At 21.2% G+C, this 15,733-nt stretch overlaps 6 protein-coding genes across 6 annotated transcripts; 2 read left to right on the top strand and 4 right to left on the bottom strand.

Annotated features, from left to right (window-relative positions):
* Window positions 1–823: 823 nt before the first annotated feature.
* Window positions 824–1,411, top strand: PBANKA_0303500 (PH domain-containing protein, putative; the record flags this gene model as incomplete). Its single annotated transcript, XM_034566186.1, has 3 exons — window positions 824–970; window positions 1,108–1,279; window positions 1,362–1,411. The coding sequence occupies 3 exons, from the start codon at window positions 824–826 to the stop codon at window positions 1,409–1,411; spliced, it is 369 nt and encodes a 122-aa protein (XP_034419919.1).
* A 253-nt stretch (window positions 1,412–1,664) lies between these two features.
* On the bottom strand, window positions 1,665–2,829 carry PBANKA_0303400 (RNA-binding protein, putative; the record flags this gene model as incomplete). Its single annotated transcript, XM_034566175.1, has 5 exons — window positions 1,665–1,773; window positions 1,933–2,155; window positions 2,335–2,416; window positions 2,537–2,637; window positions 2,736–2,829. 5 exons carry the CDS (start codon window positions 2,827–2,829, stop codon window positions 1,665–1,667), a joined length of 609 nt encoding a protein of 202 aa, XP_034419918.1.
* Window positions 2,830–4,182: 1,353 nt separating this feature from the next.
* Window positions 4,183–6,042, bottom strand: PBANKA_0303300 (conserved Plasmodium protein, unknown function; the record flags this gene model as incomplete). Its single annotated transcript, XM_034566163.1, has 1 exon — window positions 4,183–6,042. One exon carries the CDS (start codon window positions 6,040–6,042, stop codon window positions 4,183–4,185), a length of 1,860 nt encoding a protein of 619 aa, XP_034419917.1.
* A 3,003-nt stretch (window positions 6,043–9,045) lies between these two features.
* Window positions 9,046–9,600, top strand: PBANKA_0303200 (DNA-directed RNA polymerase II 16 kDa subunit, putative; the record flags this gene model as incomplete). Its single annotated transcript, XM_034566152.1, has 3 exons — window positions 9,046–9,097; window positions 9,176–9,272; window positions 9,348–9,600. The coding sequence occupies 3 exons, from the start codon at window positions 9,046–9,048 to the stop codon at window positions 9,598–9,600; spliced, it is 402 nt and encodes a 133-aa protein (XP_034419916.1).
* Window positions 9,601–10,086: 486 nt separating this feature from the next.
* On the bottom strand, window positions 10,087–11,442 carry PBANKA_0303100 (PCI domain-containing protein, putative; the record flags this gene model as incomplete). The annotated part of the gene is made up of 1 exon (XM_034566141.1): window positions 10,087–11,442. The coding sequence occupies one exon, from the start codon at window positions 11,440–11,442 to the stop codon at window positions 10,087–10,089; it is 1,356 nt and encodes a 451-aa protein (XP_034419915.1).
* A 1,281-nt stretch (window positions 11,443–12,723) lies between these two features.
* PBANKA_0303000 (conserved Plasmodium protein, unknown function) lies at window positions 12,724–15,100 on the bottom strand (the record flags this gene model as incomplete). Its single annotated transcript, XM_034566130.1, has 6 exons — window positions 12,724–12,795; window positions 12,956–13,116; window positions 13,242–13,410; window positions 13,585–13,680; window positions 13,779–13,872; window positions 13,989–15,100. 6 exons carry the CDS (start codon window positions 15,098–15,100, stop codon window positions 12,724–12,726), a joined length of 1,704 nt encoding a protein of 567 aa, XP_034419914.1.
* Window positions 15,101–15,733: the final 633 nt, after the last annotated feature.

Below are 15,733 nucleotides of genomic sequence, written 5' to 3'. Positions count from 1 at the left end.
TGCATTAAAATATTATAATATTAGGAATACTTCGCATATGGAAAAAGCAAGAAAAACAAAGAAAAAAACAATAAAAAAATGTAATTAATATATCAAATAAACAAGTATAGCAATAATAATGTGTTTGCTCAGTATGATAAAATACTGATATATATATTCCGATTTTATGGTACATTTATAATCTTATCCATGTTTTTGGAAATTTTTTGGTGTATACTTAATGCAGTGAATTTCACAACTTGAATTTATATTTGTTTGTAAATATATTATGGAAAATTATGTGTATGCACATATATATTTTTCCTAACAATTTTTTAGTTTCAAAAAATTAACAATAAATCAAATAAAATAATAACCAAGTGGTATACTTTTATATATGTTTGCTTTAAGATATCCACCATTTAATAAGTTTTTTAGTATATTATATTACTTCATTTTTGTGCCTAAAAGTTCAAGTACCTTTTTTTTTCTTTTTATTTTATAAGTTATTCAATATTTAACTTAATATTACATATGCAAGTTTAATATTTTGTCAATTAAGAGCTTTAACCAAACTTTAAATAGAGATTATTTTTTTTCTCATTTTTTTTGTCCTTTTTTAGTGATAATATATATGCATATATCATTTTATTTGGTTATCAGCAAATATGAAATAATCATATATTTATTTTTCTATATGTATGTATATATATACACATTCTTAGCAAATGGCCTTTATATGTCTACAATTTGTTATTGAATGTTAGAATAATCTTATTTGTATTCATACTTACATGCTTACGGCTTTTTAATTTGTTATATTGATTTTTTTTAATTCTTGAGCATGTTTAAAATGGAAATAGTAAATGAAGGGTGGGTTTTTAAACAATCTAAATATTTAAAAAGGCTAAGAAAGAGATACATGATATTAACGAAAAATTTCATTTGTTCTTTTAAGTCTGAATATTATCAAGGGGAAAAACCAACCGAAGTAATTTCAAAAAAAAAAATTAATTACATGTACATGTCACCAAATTATCTTGAACAATTACCTTGCCGTTCATATATTATTTTAAATTATATCGATGACCATTTTTTTGTTTTTTTTATTCCTTTGAAACGCCACAGATATTATACTTAAACAAATTTACGGAATTAACATCAATGGATGATATTAGAAAAATAAAATCAATATCGAACGAGTTGGGTTTAGAAGACATACATTTGTTTAATGTTTGTTATAAAAACAGAAATATTTTATTTGTCACTATGGATAAGGACGAAAAAAACAAGTGGATCCGTAATAATTATATTTATTACATGACACGCTATTTATTTTATTTCGTTATTTTTAATTTTTATTTTTTCGTTATTTTGTGCAGGACATATCAGCAAACAAATGATCAGATCCACAGTGCTGGTGACCGAGTAGAAGTAAATGGAAAAATTGTATTTAGAATAAGGAATGCATTTCCTATAGCATATTTGCATGTTTTATGTTTTTTAGATATGTGTTTATTTATGATTTTGACATTTTACATGAATAATACATGCGTAAATGCACATATATGTATGAACAAAAAAATAAAAAATAAACTTCAATTTAAATGTGTTTGATATATAATTATTATTAGATTAATCGATATTTTTAACTATTTTATGAAAATAATTTAAATGATAACAAGTTAATTTGGGAATGTGGGAATAAGATAGTTATCAAGCTTATTATTTTCGTCAAAGTTATATGCACATAAGCAATTTAAGTTTAAATAATTTTTCAGTTCCTCTTTTAGCCTATATAATGAGAAAAATTATATATAATGTATGCATAGGCTTAATATATATAACTAGTGTTATAAGTATATAAATGTGATTTTAAATAATCGATATATATATATATATATTTTTTTTTCAATTGTAGTTTTGTTTTATATGTTTGTCATTTTAACTTACTTGTTGTCTTGCTCGTTTTCGCGAGGTTCATCAACTTTTGTCAATAGATTTAAAATAAAGGATTTATCTTTTTTTTTTTCAGAATCTTCTCGTTTTTTTTTTGATAATTCAGGGATACACTCATTTATTTCATTAATAAATTCATTTTTCATTTCTTCAGTAATTATTATTTGTTCGTTATTTTTATAAATATTTTTTAACTGTTCGAGTGATTTTTTGTCCCCTATAAATAAAATTTTTACATTAAGCCTAATTAGTAATCGTTTAATTATTCATATATTTTTTATTTAATATAAGTTCATAAATTTGTACATAAAAAATGAGGTATAAACACTTTTGTGATTGTCTATATTATGCACATGTAAATGTACAATTAAGTGAATGAAAAGTTTATTTCGCTACCTTTTATTGCTTTGTATTTAATTTCATCGCTTTTGCTCAAACTTAGTTTAAAGTCATATTCAGAAGCTTTGCTTTTCAGACACTGGTAAAAGATGAATATAAATGAAATGTGTTTGAAAAATAAAAAAAGAGAAAAGTATTAAAAAAATATTTTCTTTATTATATGGTCATGTATGTTTATTTAAACTTTTAAAAAAATTACTTCATAAGCTTTTACAGCATCCTTGAAATTAACATATTTTATAAAGAATACATTACTATTTTTTTTCCCAAAATATATTCCATTCCCCAACAATGTACCATCTAAATTATAAAATAAAAAGATGAAATAAAGAATCGTGAATATATCATATAAGAATAAAACTACTTTTTTAATTTATATAATAAAAAAAAATTATTACATTTATTAAATATTTCTGTTATTTCAAATTGATTGATATCAGTTGGAATATTTCGGCATACTATAGTCCCATTACCATTAAAAATTTGGCTCATTTATGAAATAAATTTATATAAAAAAAATATAATATATATATATTTAGTTAATATTTGGTGAATTTATTATTTTTTCAAGAATAAGAAATGAATATACAGATAATCATAATCATATAGTTATAGTGTTATATTTAAGTTTGAAACAATTTCGATTTTATTATTTTGTATAATTATAATATATACATCATATTAGTGGGTAGTGATAAAGGAATAAAAAATAATGAAACGAATAAAAAAGAAAGGATAATTATACAATTGTGAAATTGCTATTCACTGATTTATTGTGCAATTAGCAATTTTAAGAAAAATACGAATTAATAATATAAATGTTTGGATGTTTACATATATATGCAATATTGAGTTATACGAAAGTTGAAAAAAAATGCGATAAATATTTCCTTTCTTTATTAAATGGGGCAAAGCAATAAAAAAAAAAATATTTCTGCATCGAAATGTAAATTAAAATAAACATAACATATATATATATTAATAATATTTTTATATTTATTTTAACCTAAGCAAAAGTGATAATATAAAATTCTTTGTTTTACAATTTTCAATTTTTTTTCTTTTTTTTATTCTTGGGATATGATCATTATTGAGAGTTGGGAAAGACAGACATAAGCTAAAAGTCTGATAATTTTTTTTTATATTTTATAAAAATTAAAGAAAAAAGTAAAGTTTGTTAGCCCTTAATTAAACTTAAAAAAAATTGACAAATAAAGACATTTACTACAGGCACATATATCTGTATGTATATTATTGTGCATACTAATAGTTCTCATTACATTCATATATATTACGATATATTTGTGCATATAATAATATATATATATATACACACTAAAAAAATTGAAACGCTGAAAAGAGCCAATAAAACGAAAAGGCATATATGCACACAGATATAATATATACTATTTTTTTTAGTTAAAATGGCTAGATGGATTTTATTATTTGATTGGGTATTATAAGTCTGGCCATATTTTTTTCGAGAATGTATAATTTTCACGAAATAAATATATATACATATTTATATGTATATATACTGATGTGGGGTTAATTTAGGGACTCTTTTTTTTTTTTTTTTTTTTTATTAATACTAGTGATAATGTGTTCTCTGAAAAATTAGGTAAAACAAATAGTAATTCTCTCGTTTTGGTTGCATTATAATTGGTAATTTTTTTTTGAAATAATAAAAATTTTCAAACAAATGAGACGTTTGTTTTGATATTTTTAAAAACAAAAAATGACAAAAAAAGGAAGGTATGAAAAACTAGTCATATATATATATATAAGTATACATATTCAGTCAATTATAAATTTTAATTATGATATATTAATTGCATATTTCAGTTACTCCCCATCAAAACCATCCCTACCTATTAAGTCTTCTTCAAATTCGTTATTTTCGTCATTTTCAGATATTTCTTCAATATCGTCAAGTTCATTTTCTCCTAATATTTTTTTTTTCGTTTCTGTTTTTATAATAGATCTAAAAACATGCTTGATTTCATCTAGTATAAATCTTAAATCATTTTTTCGAATTTTGATTGTATTTACATCAGAAATTGTATCATACATAATTTGCTCAGAGTTTGAATATGCAATTCTTGAAAAAATTAAAACCCAATAATCTTTTTTATTTAAAGGTGTAAAGCCATATAGAATAGTATCGTCTGTGTCATTTATATGGCAAACAATTAAATGGTATGTTTTATATTTATCAGTACAATATGATTGAAATGATGAAAAAATTGTTGAAATAAATTTAAGTTCAAAAGGATGGCTATATGTATTTTTAGCTGTTTGAATAATGTCTATATAGATTTTAAAATTTGATGTAATATTTACAACTTTTTTATTACTTTCCATAACTTTTTTAATTAGTACACTTAAATAATTAGCTGCATTTTTATGTAAATGATTTTCTATAAGTTTATCATATATTTCAGATTGCTTTAATCTATCTTTAAAAATGTTAAATAAAAAATCTGACGTTTTTAAACAGTTATATAAATAAGTTTCCATTTTTTTATCGCGATTAATATATACATATATAAGAATTAAAACAAAATAAAAGCTGTCACTATTATAAAGTAAATAAGTTCTTCTTTTCCAACCTAGTGTGTTCATAGGTTTTATAATTTTTATTAAACTTTTTAATTTTACTAAAATTTCATTTTGTTTTTTTAAATCTAATTGTCTAAAATTACCAGTAAATTCTTTATTTTCAATATCACACATAGTTCTAATTTTATTAAATGTATTTTTTACATTTTTATGATCATATATATATATACGTTCATCTATTTCTAATGCTTCATTCAAAGAAATGAATGAAAGCATAGGAAGTAAACCTCTTTCTTGTTCAAAAGATACAAAGTTATTTTCAGATATATTTAATATATCATTATATAGATTTTTTATTTGTTTATTATAATAGTCATGTGTTATTTGATCTGTTTTTAAATATGATAAAAGGGATATGCTTGAAATAAATATTATAGAAGAAGCATCATCTTTATTTATACATTGTATATATGGATATAATAATAAGCACATACATTTGTTTTCTTCCTTTACAATATTATAATGATCATATAATTTTTGATAATTTTTTTTTTTTTTTGAATTTTTAAATTTTCGATTATTTTCATTAATATCTATATCACTATCATTATATTTTTCCAAAGATTGACATATACTCATAACTTCATTATGCTCAGATTCACTCATTACTAAATCCCATTTTGAATTTTCTAAAAAAATTTCATGAAATGGCCTTTTATTGTCTATAACATAAAATTTTAAATATGCAGAATAATGCTTATCTAAAATATTACTAAAAAAATTTCCTATTTCATCATATATATTTGTATCTGTATTTATATGGGAACATATTCCAATTAATATAACGCAAAAAAAATAATCCCTATAATATTCTTTATTTTTTAAATATATATCATCATATTTTTTTAATAAATTAAAAATGTCATCTTTTTTTTCTATTCCATAACTATACACATTTATTTCTCTTTTCAATTTTTTATGAAATTGTAATATATGCTCTGTGCATATTGAATCAATATTATTATAATAAAAAACAAAAATATTAAATTTAAATTCTTCATTTTTTCTTTCTGATAATTCTTTTATTTCTTTATTTATTCTCATATAATGATTAACAAATTCTTCGGCCTTTATAAATCCCATTTTGTTTATAAGTTATAGAAATCCACACTTTTTTTGTTATTATTTTTTTATTTCTTGGGTTTAAATCTGAAACGAGGCAGTTCAATTTGAAAAAAAATGTGCTCGTGCCTGCTCTATTTTGCTATTAACTTTTTCAACTTTTCCAATATTCTTAAATTCTAGCTTATCATGTATGTCTTACTTCCAGCGCTTCAACAAGGAAGCATCCTGGTTTGTCGTTAATTTCTAGTCTTAATTTTATGCTAACTTTTCAAGGTTTTAATTTTTATATTCATTTTAATAGGTGTGGAAAAAAAATGATTTCACAAAAAAAAAAAAAAATTCAAATCGAAAAATTGTAATATATAAATAAAAGTCAAATTATAGCAAATAAATGTTGTGAGTCCATTGTTTGTATCATGCGATGGGATAGCACATAATTTTTTGCTTTTTATTTTTCGTTTTGTATTTTTCTCTGAATAACTTATTTTTGACTAATCAGTTTTTAAATGGTCCCTTTTAAATAACACCTGCACGTTTTATGTTTTTGAATTTTTGTTGAAAATCATAGCAATGTATATAGCTCTTTTTTTTTATGTTAATTCGCGATTGAATGTTTATAAATTAATAGATAATTAGACAAACGGAGGGAAGGTAACAAATTGAATAAGCATATATATATGTATCATGTATAGATGCTTCCTTTAGATAAATTGAATTATTCAAATAAGCATTTTGCCACTAAAGATGTGTATGCTTATTCATATATTTTCACAGTTTGTATATGTTCGGCCCTCTTTCTCGAAAATATAAATTGATAATATGCTTCGTCTTTTAAAGGAATTTAAAAATAAATAAATATCTCAAAAATAAAAAAACATTTCGAATTCCATATAATTGGCGTCATTTAGATAGTATATTTCATATACACACATACAATAAATATATTAACATATATATTGTGCGCTTGTAGTGTTTGGATATATTTTTAATTTAAAAGAATAGTAAAAAAAATAGTAAAAGAATAGTAAAAAAATAGTAAAAATATAATAAATATACAAATAAAAAAAATTAATTACAAAATTAAAAAGGCGGCAAATTCCTAAAAAAATGAAAAGAAAAATATTAGGAAATGTAAAAAAATATAAAGAAACGCGAAAGAAGAGAGACAATTTTCATAATTCTCAATTCGTTATTCATTCAATTTATATTTTGGTTAATATTATTATTGTTTTATTTTTTATTTTTTGGAAATATAAAAAAATATATAATTTGTATGTCCTGTAGAGGTCACGAGAAATTATCTTTATTCGACTTTTTTTTTTTTACTTATTATATATTTCATTAAAAAGTGCATATAATAATATTTAACCAATAAATATGAAGAAATTTATATAAGTATTTGCGGCAAGTTTTATGTATTATTATCATTACTAATTTATTATATATTATTTTATCGCTAAAAAATATTGTGTTTGTTTTATAATTTTTTATTTCGAAAAAGGGAAACACAATTTTATAAAGAAATATGAATAGAAAAATATTTATAAATAATATATTTAGAGTCACATATTTTTTTTTCAAAAATCGTGGTAAAGAATAGAAGAATTAATATGTTATTCTTATTTGAATGTTTCCCTTTTCTTAACTTTTGTAAAGACATTTTCCTTTGCTCTTTCTTAAAATACATTAAAATTTTCAAAAGTCGAAAATATTTGAAAAAATAAAATAAAAATTTGATGAAACAATATAATTTTAAAATAATAAAATTAAAATATTTCATAAATACTCTCTAAATATATTAAAATTGTGATAAACCTTGTGGTTAGAAATGTAAAGGAAAAAAAAACATATAATATATGGAAAACATGCATATCTTTTGAATGCCTTATAAGATTACACATAATTATGGCAATATAGTTATATTAATTAAAAGTAACATACATATATATAATACTTATCTATGGTTGTGTGTGTTTTTTTCTCGTCATTTTGACTATATAAGTATAAGCATATCTATGCGTGCATATAAGATAAAACTATATTTTGGAATTATATGAGCGCATAATTTATTAGACATTATTACACTTAAACAATATTCGCACTGATAATGGTATATATTAAAGAGCTTATAAATTTTCCAAAAACATAAAATGTATTGAATTTATTCCTACATAGGTAGTATATATATTACACATTTTTTCCTTATAAGACTTGTGAAATAGTAATAGTAAAATAATTGTTCATATTTTTTTTTTTTTTTTTTATTGATAAATAGCTAGCTATATTTTTTTTATTCCAACTTTGGTAAAAATATTTAGAACAGTTTGGGATATAAGAAAAATAGTCATGGAAATTTCCAATAAATAAATATGATTATTATTTTTTATATAATAGAAGAAGTTTTGCTTTGGTCTCTTTATGTGTTCTTTGCATAGTATATAGAAATAGTCTTATTTCTTTCCATATATTGCAAGTTATTATATATGCATATTTTTCGAAAGCTATGGTTTCTTTTCAAGTGCTATTAAACTATTGCTTAAAAAAAGGTTTTCCACTTTAGCCTAACATGTCATAAGGTTATATTTGTCATATTTTTGAGATCACATTTTAAAGAAAATTGTATGTCAATTGTGGCGATGTAATGATAATAACAAATTTGGTGTATGGTATTTTTTAAAAAAATATCCTTTTAATTATTTATTATTTATTTTTTTTTTCATCGGGTATTAAATAGTGAAATAAAAAATATGCATATAATATGGATCCTTCATATTTTAAGAAAATATAAAATATAAATTTATATTAATATAGTTATTTAAAAAGTGATGCATTTTTTCAGTAGTAACTACATTTAAAATATTTCCAATAATTTTGTCATTTTATTATATACATTTTTTTTTCTAAAATATGTATTAATATATTAAGCTAATATATTTCTATTTTGGGTTAGCTAGCTATTCATTTCCTATTTAATTTTTTTAATTTTTTTTTTTATAAAGCTTTTTGGTATTATTAAATTTAATGGCAAATAACAACTCACATGGCAATATTCAAGATTTAAACCTTGGCCCAGGTACGTATAAACATATATATGGCTTAGATTGATATATTGTTTAAATCATAGATATATTAATATCATTTTTTTTCTCAGAATTTCAAAATTGCAAATGCTTAAACTTGTGTGAATTACAACTAATTTTGGGCGATCAATTAAGGCTGACCTCGAAAAGAAACGAAGATGCTCAAGCGTAAAAAAAAAAAAAATTTTTGATAAGTGTAAATAAAAGATAGTGATACATTTTTTTTTTCTTTTAATTTTGCAGACTTATAAGATCATCCTTTGATTATGCAAACAGATTTGCAACAATAAAAAATAGAAGCTCAATAGTTGATATTAGAACAAACTTAGAAAGAATCGGTGAGTTATATGAATATGAAATAGCTATGCTAGTAAACTTATTACCTAAAACTATTTTAGAGGCCAGATATTTTATTCCATCTTTAATTCGATTAAATGAAGAAACATTGCATTCAATATTAGAGCATCTTATAAGTTACAAAATGTATGTATCATAAATGTGTAATATAAAGAAACATGGAGATATAAATCTATTGATATTTATAAATCCATGTTTTGATTAATCATGTTTAGTTAAAAAGTTTGAATTTAACTTAAATGGTGCAACAAGAACAAATGAGCATAATAAAAAATGAAAAAAATTGGAAAAAAATTGAAAAAATTGAGAAAATTCATATACCATCCTACAAAGCAGATGAAATATGTCTTTTTTTTTATAATTATGTAAAAAAGTAGTTGTATATATATTAATGCATTTCATTTAAAAACTTGGAATAGCGTATATAATCATTTATTCATGAATTTAGTTATCTATTTTTCGTTATATACAAATATATTGATATCACAAAAACCAATGAGTAATAATATAAAATGTAGTACATTCAGCATGATAATTTTTTTTAAAATGAAGCTATAGTTTTATTATATAAAACAAGGTTTATAATATAATGCTACTTCTAAGTCTTTTTATTTGTGTCTCTTTTTTATCGACTAACACGCGGCTGAGATAAAAGTGGGAATGGATCATTTTTGCTAAGAACAAGTATATTATTGTCATATGAAATATAAGCATTAATATATCTAAATAAAATAAGAGAAGTAATAATACATAATGTTTCAAGATAGTAATGATGTTGTGTTATCCCTGCCCATATAAAAATATGATGAAATAAAGATATAGGAACTTTATATACTTTATTTGGATTATCTTTAATAATTTGATTCCACCAATCAACGATAATTTTTAATAAATTTCTTTTTACAATAAAATGTATTTGATCTATACATTCATTTAATCCATTTTCAAAAAAATATTTGGAAAAATTTTGAATAACATTATTATATAAAAAAATATTACCTCTTTTCATTGAATAAATAATATCTATATATATATGAAGATTATATTTTTTTAATAAATTTTTTGGTGGATATATCCCTTTATTTAAACGTATAGATATAATGGCTTGTAATATTTTTTTTCTAAAAGCTATTTTATTTTTTTGAGAATTTGAAAAAGCCCAAATAAATTCATTTTCAGCTTTTTCATATTCCATTTTTTGTAAATATAATTTTCCTAATTGGCATTTAAATAAGACAATAAATAATTTGGGAATATATGCATAGTTAATATCTGTAGAATTTATAATTTTTAAAAAACTTGATGTTATTTGCATATTATTTAATTTCATACATAGCTTAATAGATTGAAGCATTAATATAACAAACCCTCCATGTTTTTCTGCATCCCCTTTTACTATCCCAATTTTCCCTCTAATCGAATTTAATACTTCAATAGTATATTTATTTTTATTATTTATATCTTCATTTTCATCACTAAATATATCATTTTTATTATTATTATATGAATCTGCTAATGTGCTAATGTTATTTAAAAATGAACATATAGATAATAAATAGGGAAGTAACCATAAATTATTACAATATAATTGAAGAAATGTTGATAAAAATTTACAACTTATACTTGATAACATATCCCAATTAATATTATTTTTATTACACAATATTTTTATTATATTAAAATGATCAATTATTAATTGTTCAAAACTTTTTAATGAATTTCTTTCTTTTATTTTTTTACGTAAATCATTTTCATTCATATTATCAATAATATATATATATATAGGTATTTGTGTTAGTTTTAATATTTGATTCATTTTATATCCATTTTTCAATTTTATGCATTCTTCTATACTATTAAGTAATGAAATATAATTTGGAAAAATATTCCTTCTTTTTAATTCATATTCAGGGTTCTTTTCTTCTAACTGCCTTAACCAATTTATTTTTTTTGTGATTGCATTTTCTTCGTTCAAATTCATTATATTGATGGGTTTTTGTATAGAATTATTATATTACTATAGAATGTTAAAAAATTATATTATTTCACAAAAAATAATGATAAAAATCAGAATGAGCTTAAATCGAAATAAAAAAAAAAATAAGCAGCAAAATGCAAACAGTTAGATTGTTTGCTTATAAGTCATCGTCATTATGTGACATTTGAAAAAGCCTATAAAGAAATATAGCATGCAAAAACTTATTTATAAAAAGGGTATACCCTACAATATATAGTTTCTGTTTTTTTATTTTCTTTTCTCTATTTTGTGGATGGAATGAATGTTTCCTCGATTATATATATTGTTGTGTGTATAATATTTATATTATTTTTGCAAATTTTATCTTTAATATAAAATTACGTAAACAAAAATTCAAGAAATGAAAAAATTAATTAATTGAAATCGCCCTTTTCATTATATATGAAAATAAGCTATATGCAATGGCTGGAAATACAATAAAAAAATGGAAGAAATGGTGGCAATAGCATAATATAAAAATTTGCGCAATATTAATAAAAAACATGAACGGTAATAAAAATAACATGAACGAGTAATAAAAAATAAACATTCACAGTACATGTCAGAATGCAGCGGCCATTTTTTCACTAGCAATAATAACATAAAAAATATATATATTGTATTTTATATACATTAAAAAAAATAAAATAATACAAAATTACGAAAAATAATATGTAAAAAAGATTAATCAGGGTTTTTTGTTTGAAAAAAAATATCGTGAGATAATATAACTTATGAAAATAAATTAGAATATGAATACACTAACATGCAAAATACCGTTTTTGTGCAATTAGGAAATGGGGGCATTGATCATATAAATAATAATCACAATATATGTATTTATATATATGCATTATTTCTATTCTTTCTTTTTCTTAATAAAAAATACAAGGTGTTATATGTGAAATAAAATTCAATCAATAATACCTTATAAAACGACACTATAAGCAATTTATATAAATTATGTATTGATAATTCCTTATTCTAAATCCGTTATAATAAGTTTGGGGAAAATAAGTAAATGGAATAATTTAAATGTGATAATTGCATAGTAATAATTTCTACGAACTGGTAAATTGTTTATATATTAATTTTATTTATTTTGAGCTACTTATAAAATGTGAATTCTTTAAGCTAAATAAATGGGCTATCGATTTTTTTTATATTCCCATAAAACACAAAATGATTGATTGATTAATTGATATATTTATTTATTTTTGCAACTCATATGAAATTATAAATTTATCAAGTTGGTTGCCGTTCAGTTAAACAAATATTGAATTCTCCAGATTGATGAGAAAACAAATCTTTTATGTTCTACAAAAAAAAAAATATGATCATAAAATATGCACAATTTTTTTTTTTGAAAAAAACAGTTATAAATGAAAGAAATGTTATGTACAAGGAATAATATATTAGTGTATTAAAAAAGACTTTTGCATTATTTTAAAGTGTGCAATATAAAATTGTAACTAACCAATATGCTCATTCCATTTTTTTCTATAAATAAAAGATTAAGATCATATTCTTTTTGTAAATATGATAGTTTTCTATTAATGTAGTTTTTTATTTTTTTTAAAACGTCATCCATATTCATATTTTCACTAATTTTCAGTGGTATTTTAACATTTATTTTTTCTGAACAAGTAAGAAAAAAAAGTGAAAAAAGGAAATATAATTGTAGTAAAAAAAATAAAAAATATTAACCACTAAAAATGTAGAATATATTATATGCATGCATAGGTACATGAATGTGCGCCTACCGTTAGACATACAAAATGTAAAATGCCCATTTTCTATTTTACGCTTTTCATGTTGATAATTTTTCTCATCACATAATTTTTTATCAATTTTATGATTTTCCTTTTGGCTAAATAAATAAATATTTAAAAATGAATCTTCAATTAATTCATTTGCTAAGAATGGGACAATCTGCAATAAAAAAAAGAAAGAAATAATGGTTTCCAATAAAAAAAAAGAGAAATAACGGTTTTCAATAAAAAAATATATAATATATATAGTATATACTGATCACTTTGACCAGACTTTGATTAATGTTTTTGTTATCGTTTCGTTAATATTATATATTTTTTTGATAAATCTTACATTGTTTATTAATAAAAGAAATAAAATTTTTTTTAACAAAATGTGTATGATATTATTTTCCCATATTAATTGTTTAGAGATTTTAAACTGCTCTATCTAAGACGTTTATAAATATAAAAACAAAAGACAAATGAGTATTTTCCCACTTTTCATGTAAATATTTGTATTTTGTATTATGCATGTTTTGATAATACCTTCTTGGCATATTCGATATTATTTTGCATTATCGAATTTATAAGAGTAGATGAATTGGCGAATATCTTCATTTTATTAAAAATGCTGATATATCTAAAAAATAGAAAAGATAATAAAATAGTGAACAATTAGGATATGTCTATATATATAACAAAGTCAAAAAAACAAAATTGAAAAATCGACAATAAAACAATAAATTTTTAGAATACCCTGATATTGTTTCGATTCTATCCATGAAATTCAAATTATTGTTTTGGCATTTTACTAACTGATAATATTTTTGTTTATTATTTTGATCATTTAAGTTAATAGACATTTTTTCTAATTCTATTTGTTGAATATTTTGTTCATATGTTATTTGTACAATTGCTTGATATATTATTTTTTTTGATATACATTTTGAAAAAATTTTTAAATTTTCTTCTTCATATTGCATATTTGTTTGAGTAAAGACATCATGTTTATTATTTTTTTTTTCTACTTTAATTTTTTCATATAAAAATGATTTATCATTAAATAGATTTGTTAATTCTTCGTCTGTTTCTGTTATATTGGAAGTCTTATCAGAATATTCTTTTTTAGTTATTGGTGATATTAATATGTTTTTATAATTATTATAAGTATTTTTTTTATTCACACTTTTTTTTATGTTTACAAATTTTGAGCTAGTTGATATGTTAGGTCTTATTTTTCCACTATTAAGGCTCACATCGTTATATTTTTTGCATTTTTGTTCGTATTTGTCAGTATTATTTGTAACAGAATTTATATTGCTATTTTTTATTTTTAAATTTTTATTTATAAATGTATTGTAAATAATTGAATGAATTTCTTTATCATTATCAATTGGTACATCCTTTTCTTTGGTGACTTTAAAATTTTTATTCTGAACAAGACAGGAATATTGATGGATATTTTTTGAATATGTGATATTACGGTGGCTATTATTGGTTTTATTTTTTTCAAGAGATAATAAATCCGAGACAAAGTTATTTTTTTCATCATAATTGACATTATTAGGATTTGTAAAATTTGTATTTTTTAAAAATTTGTTAAATTTCGCAGTTTTTTTATTTTCATTTAAATCGTTGTACACATAACTAACACTATTTATATCAGCATTTATTAAAGTGGTATCGATATTATTTGGGTCGAGAAATTTGTTGTCTTTTATTTTGTTATGGGTAGCTAGTATTTTGACATTTTTTTTACATGATGAAATATCATTTTGAAAGTGTGGTTCTTTAGTTTGAGTTTTTTTTATTTCGAAACCTCCTTTTGATGATTTGTTAATATTATTTCCTCTTCCCCTCAAACTCATTTTTTTTATTAAAATGGATTTTAAAATAAACGTTAAAATTTGCACATTGGATGTAAAGATAAAAATAATAGAAAAAGTGGAGAACTAAATATATGACGTTTTGACAATTGTATCATATTGTTTTCAAAAAAATAAGTATTAACATAATATGCATATATAAGAGTAGCAAAAAATTTAGAATAATAGACAAAGTAACATTTTTCTTTACGAATAAAATACAATGCACTTTTGGATGTAGAATATAAATCCTTTGTGCTCATTTACACTTTCTTGTGTTAGAATATTAAAAGATATTTTAAAATTTATATAAAATATATATATTGTTAGTTTTCATGTGTTATATATATTATGCATAATGCATATTTTGGATTACTTCCTTTTTTTTCGATTTTATTGTGTGCATATAGATAAGGCGTTTCAAAAAAAATAAATAATTATGTATATATATTTATATTTTTTATTATATGTATAATCTTATTCCCTTTGAAGACAAGCATTTTTCATGGGCTAAGTCAATTTAGGAGAACATATACATTTTCAAAAAAAAATTAAAGAAATAAAAAGATTTATATTGGATATATTTTGTGATATTTTTTATGAAAGAATTATTTTTAGATAATGAAAAGATTCTAA

Source organism: Plasmodium berghei, assembly GCF_900002375.2.
Source record: "Plasmodium berghei ANKA genome assembly, chromosome: 3".
Lineage (NCBI taxonomy): Eukaryota > Apicomplexa > Aconoidasida > Haemosporida > Plasmodiidae > Plasmodium > Plasmodium berghei.
The sequence above is the reverse complement of the archived record's forward strand: the minus strand, read 5'-3'. Positions and strand labels throughout refer to the sequence as shown.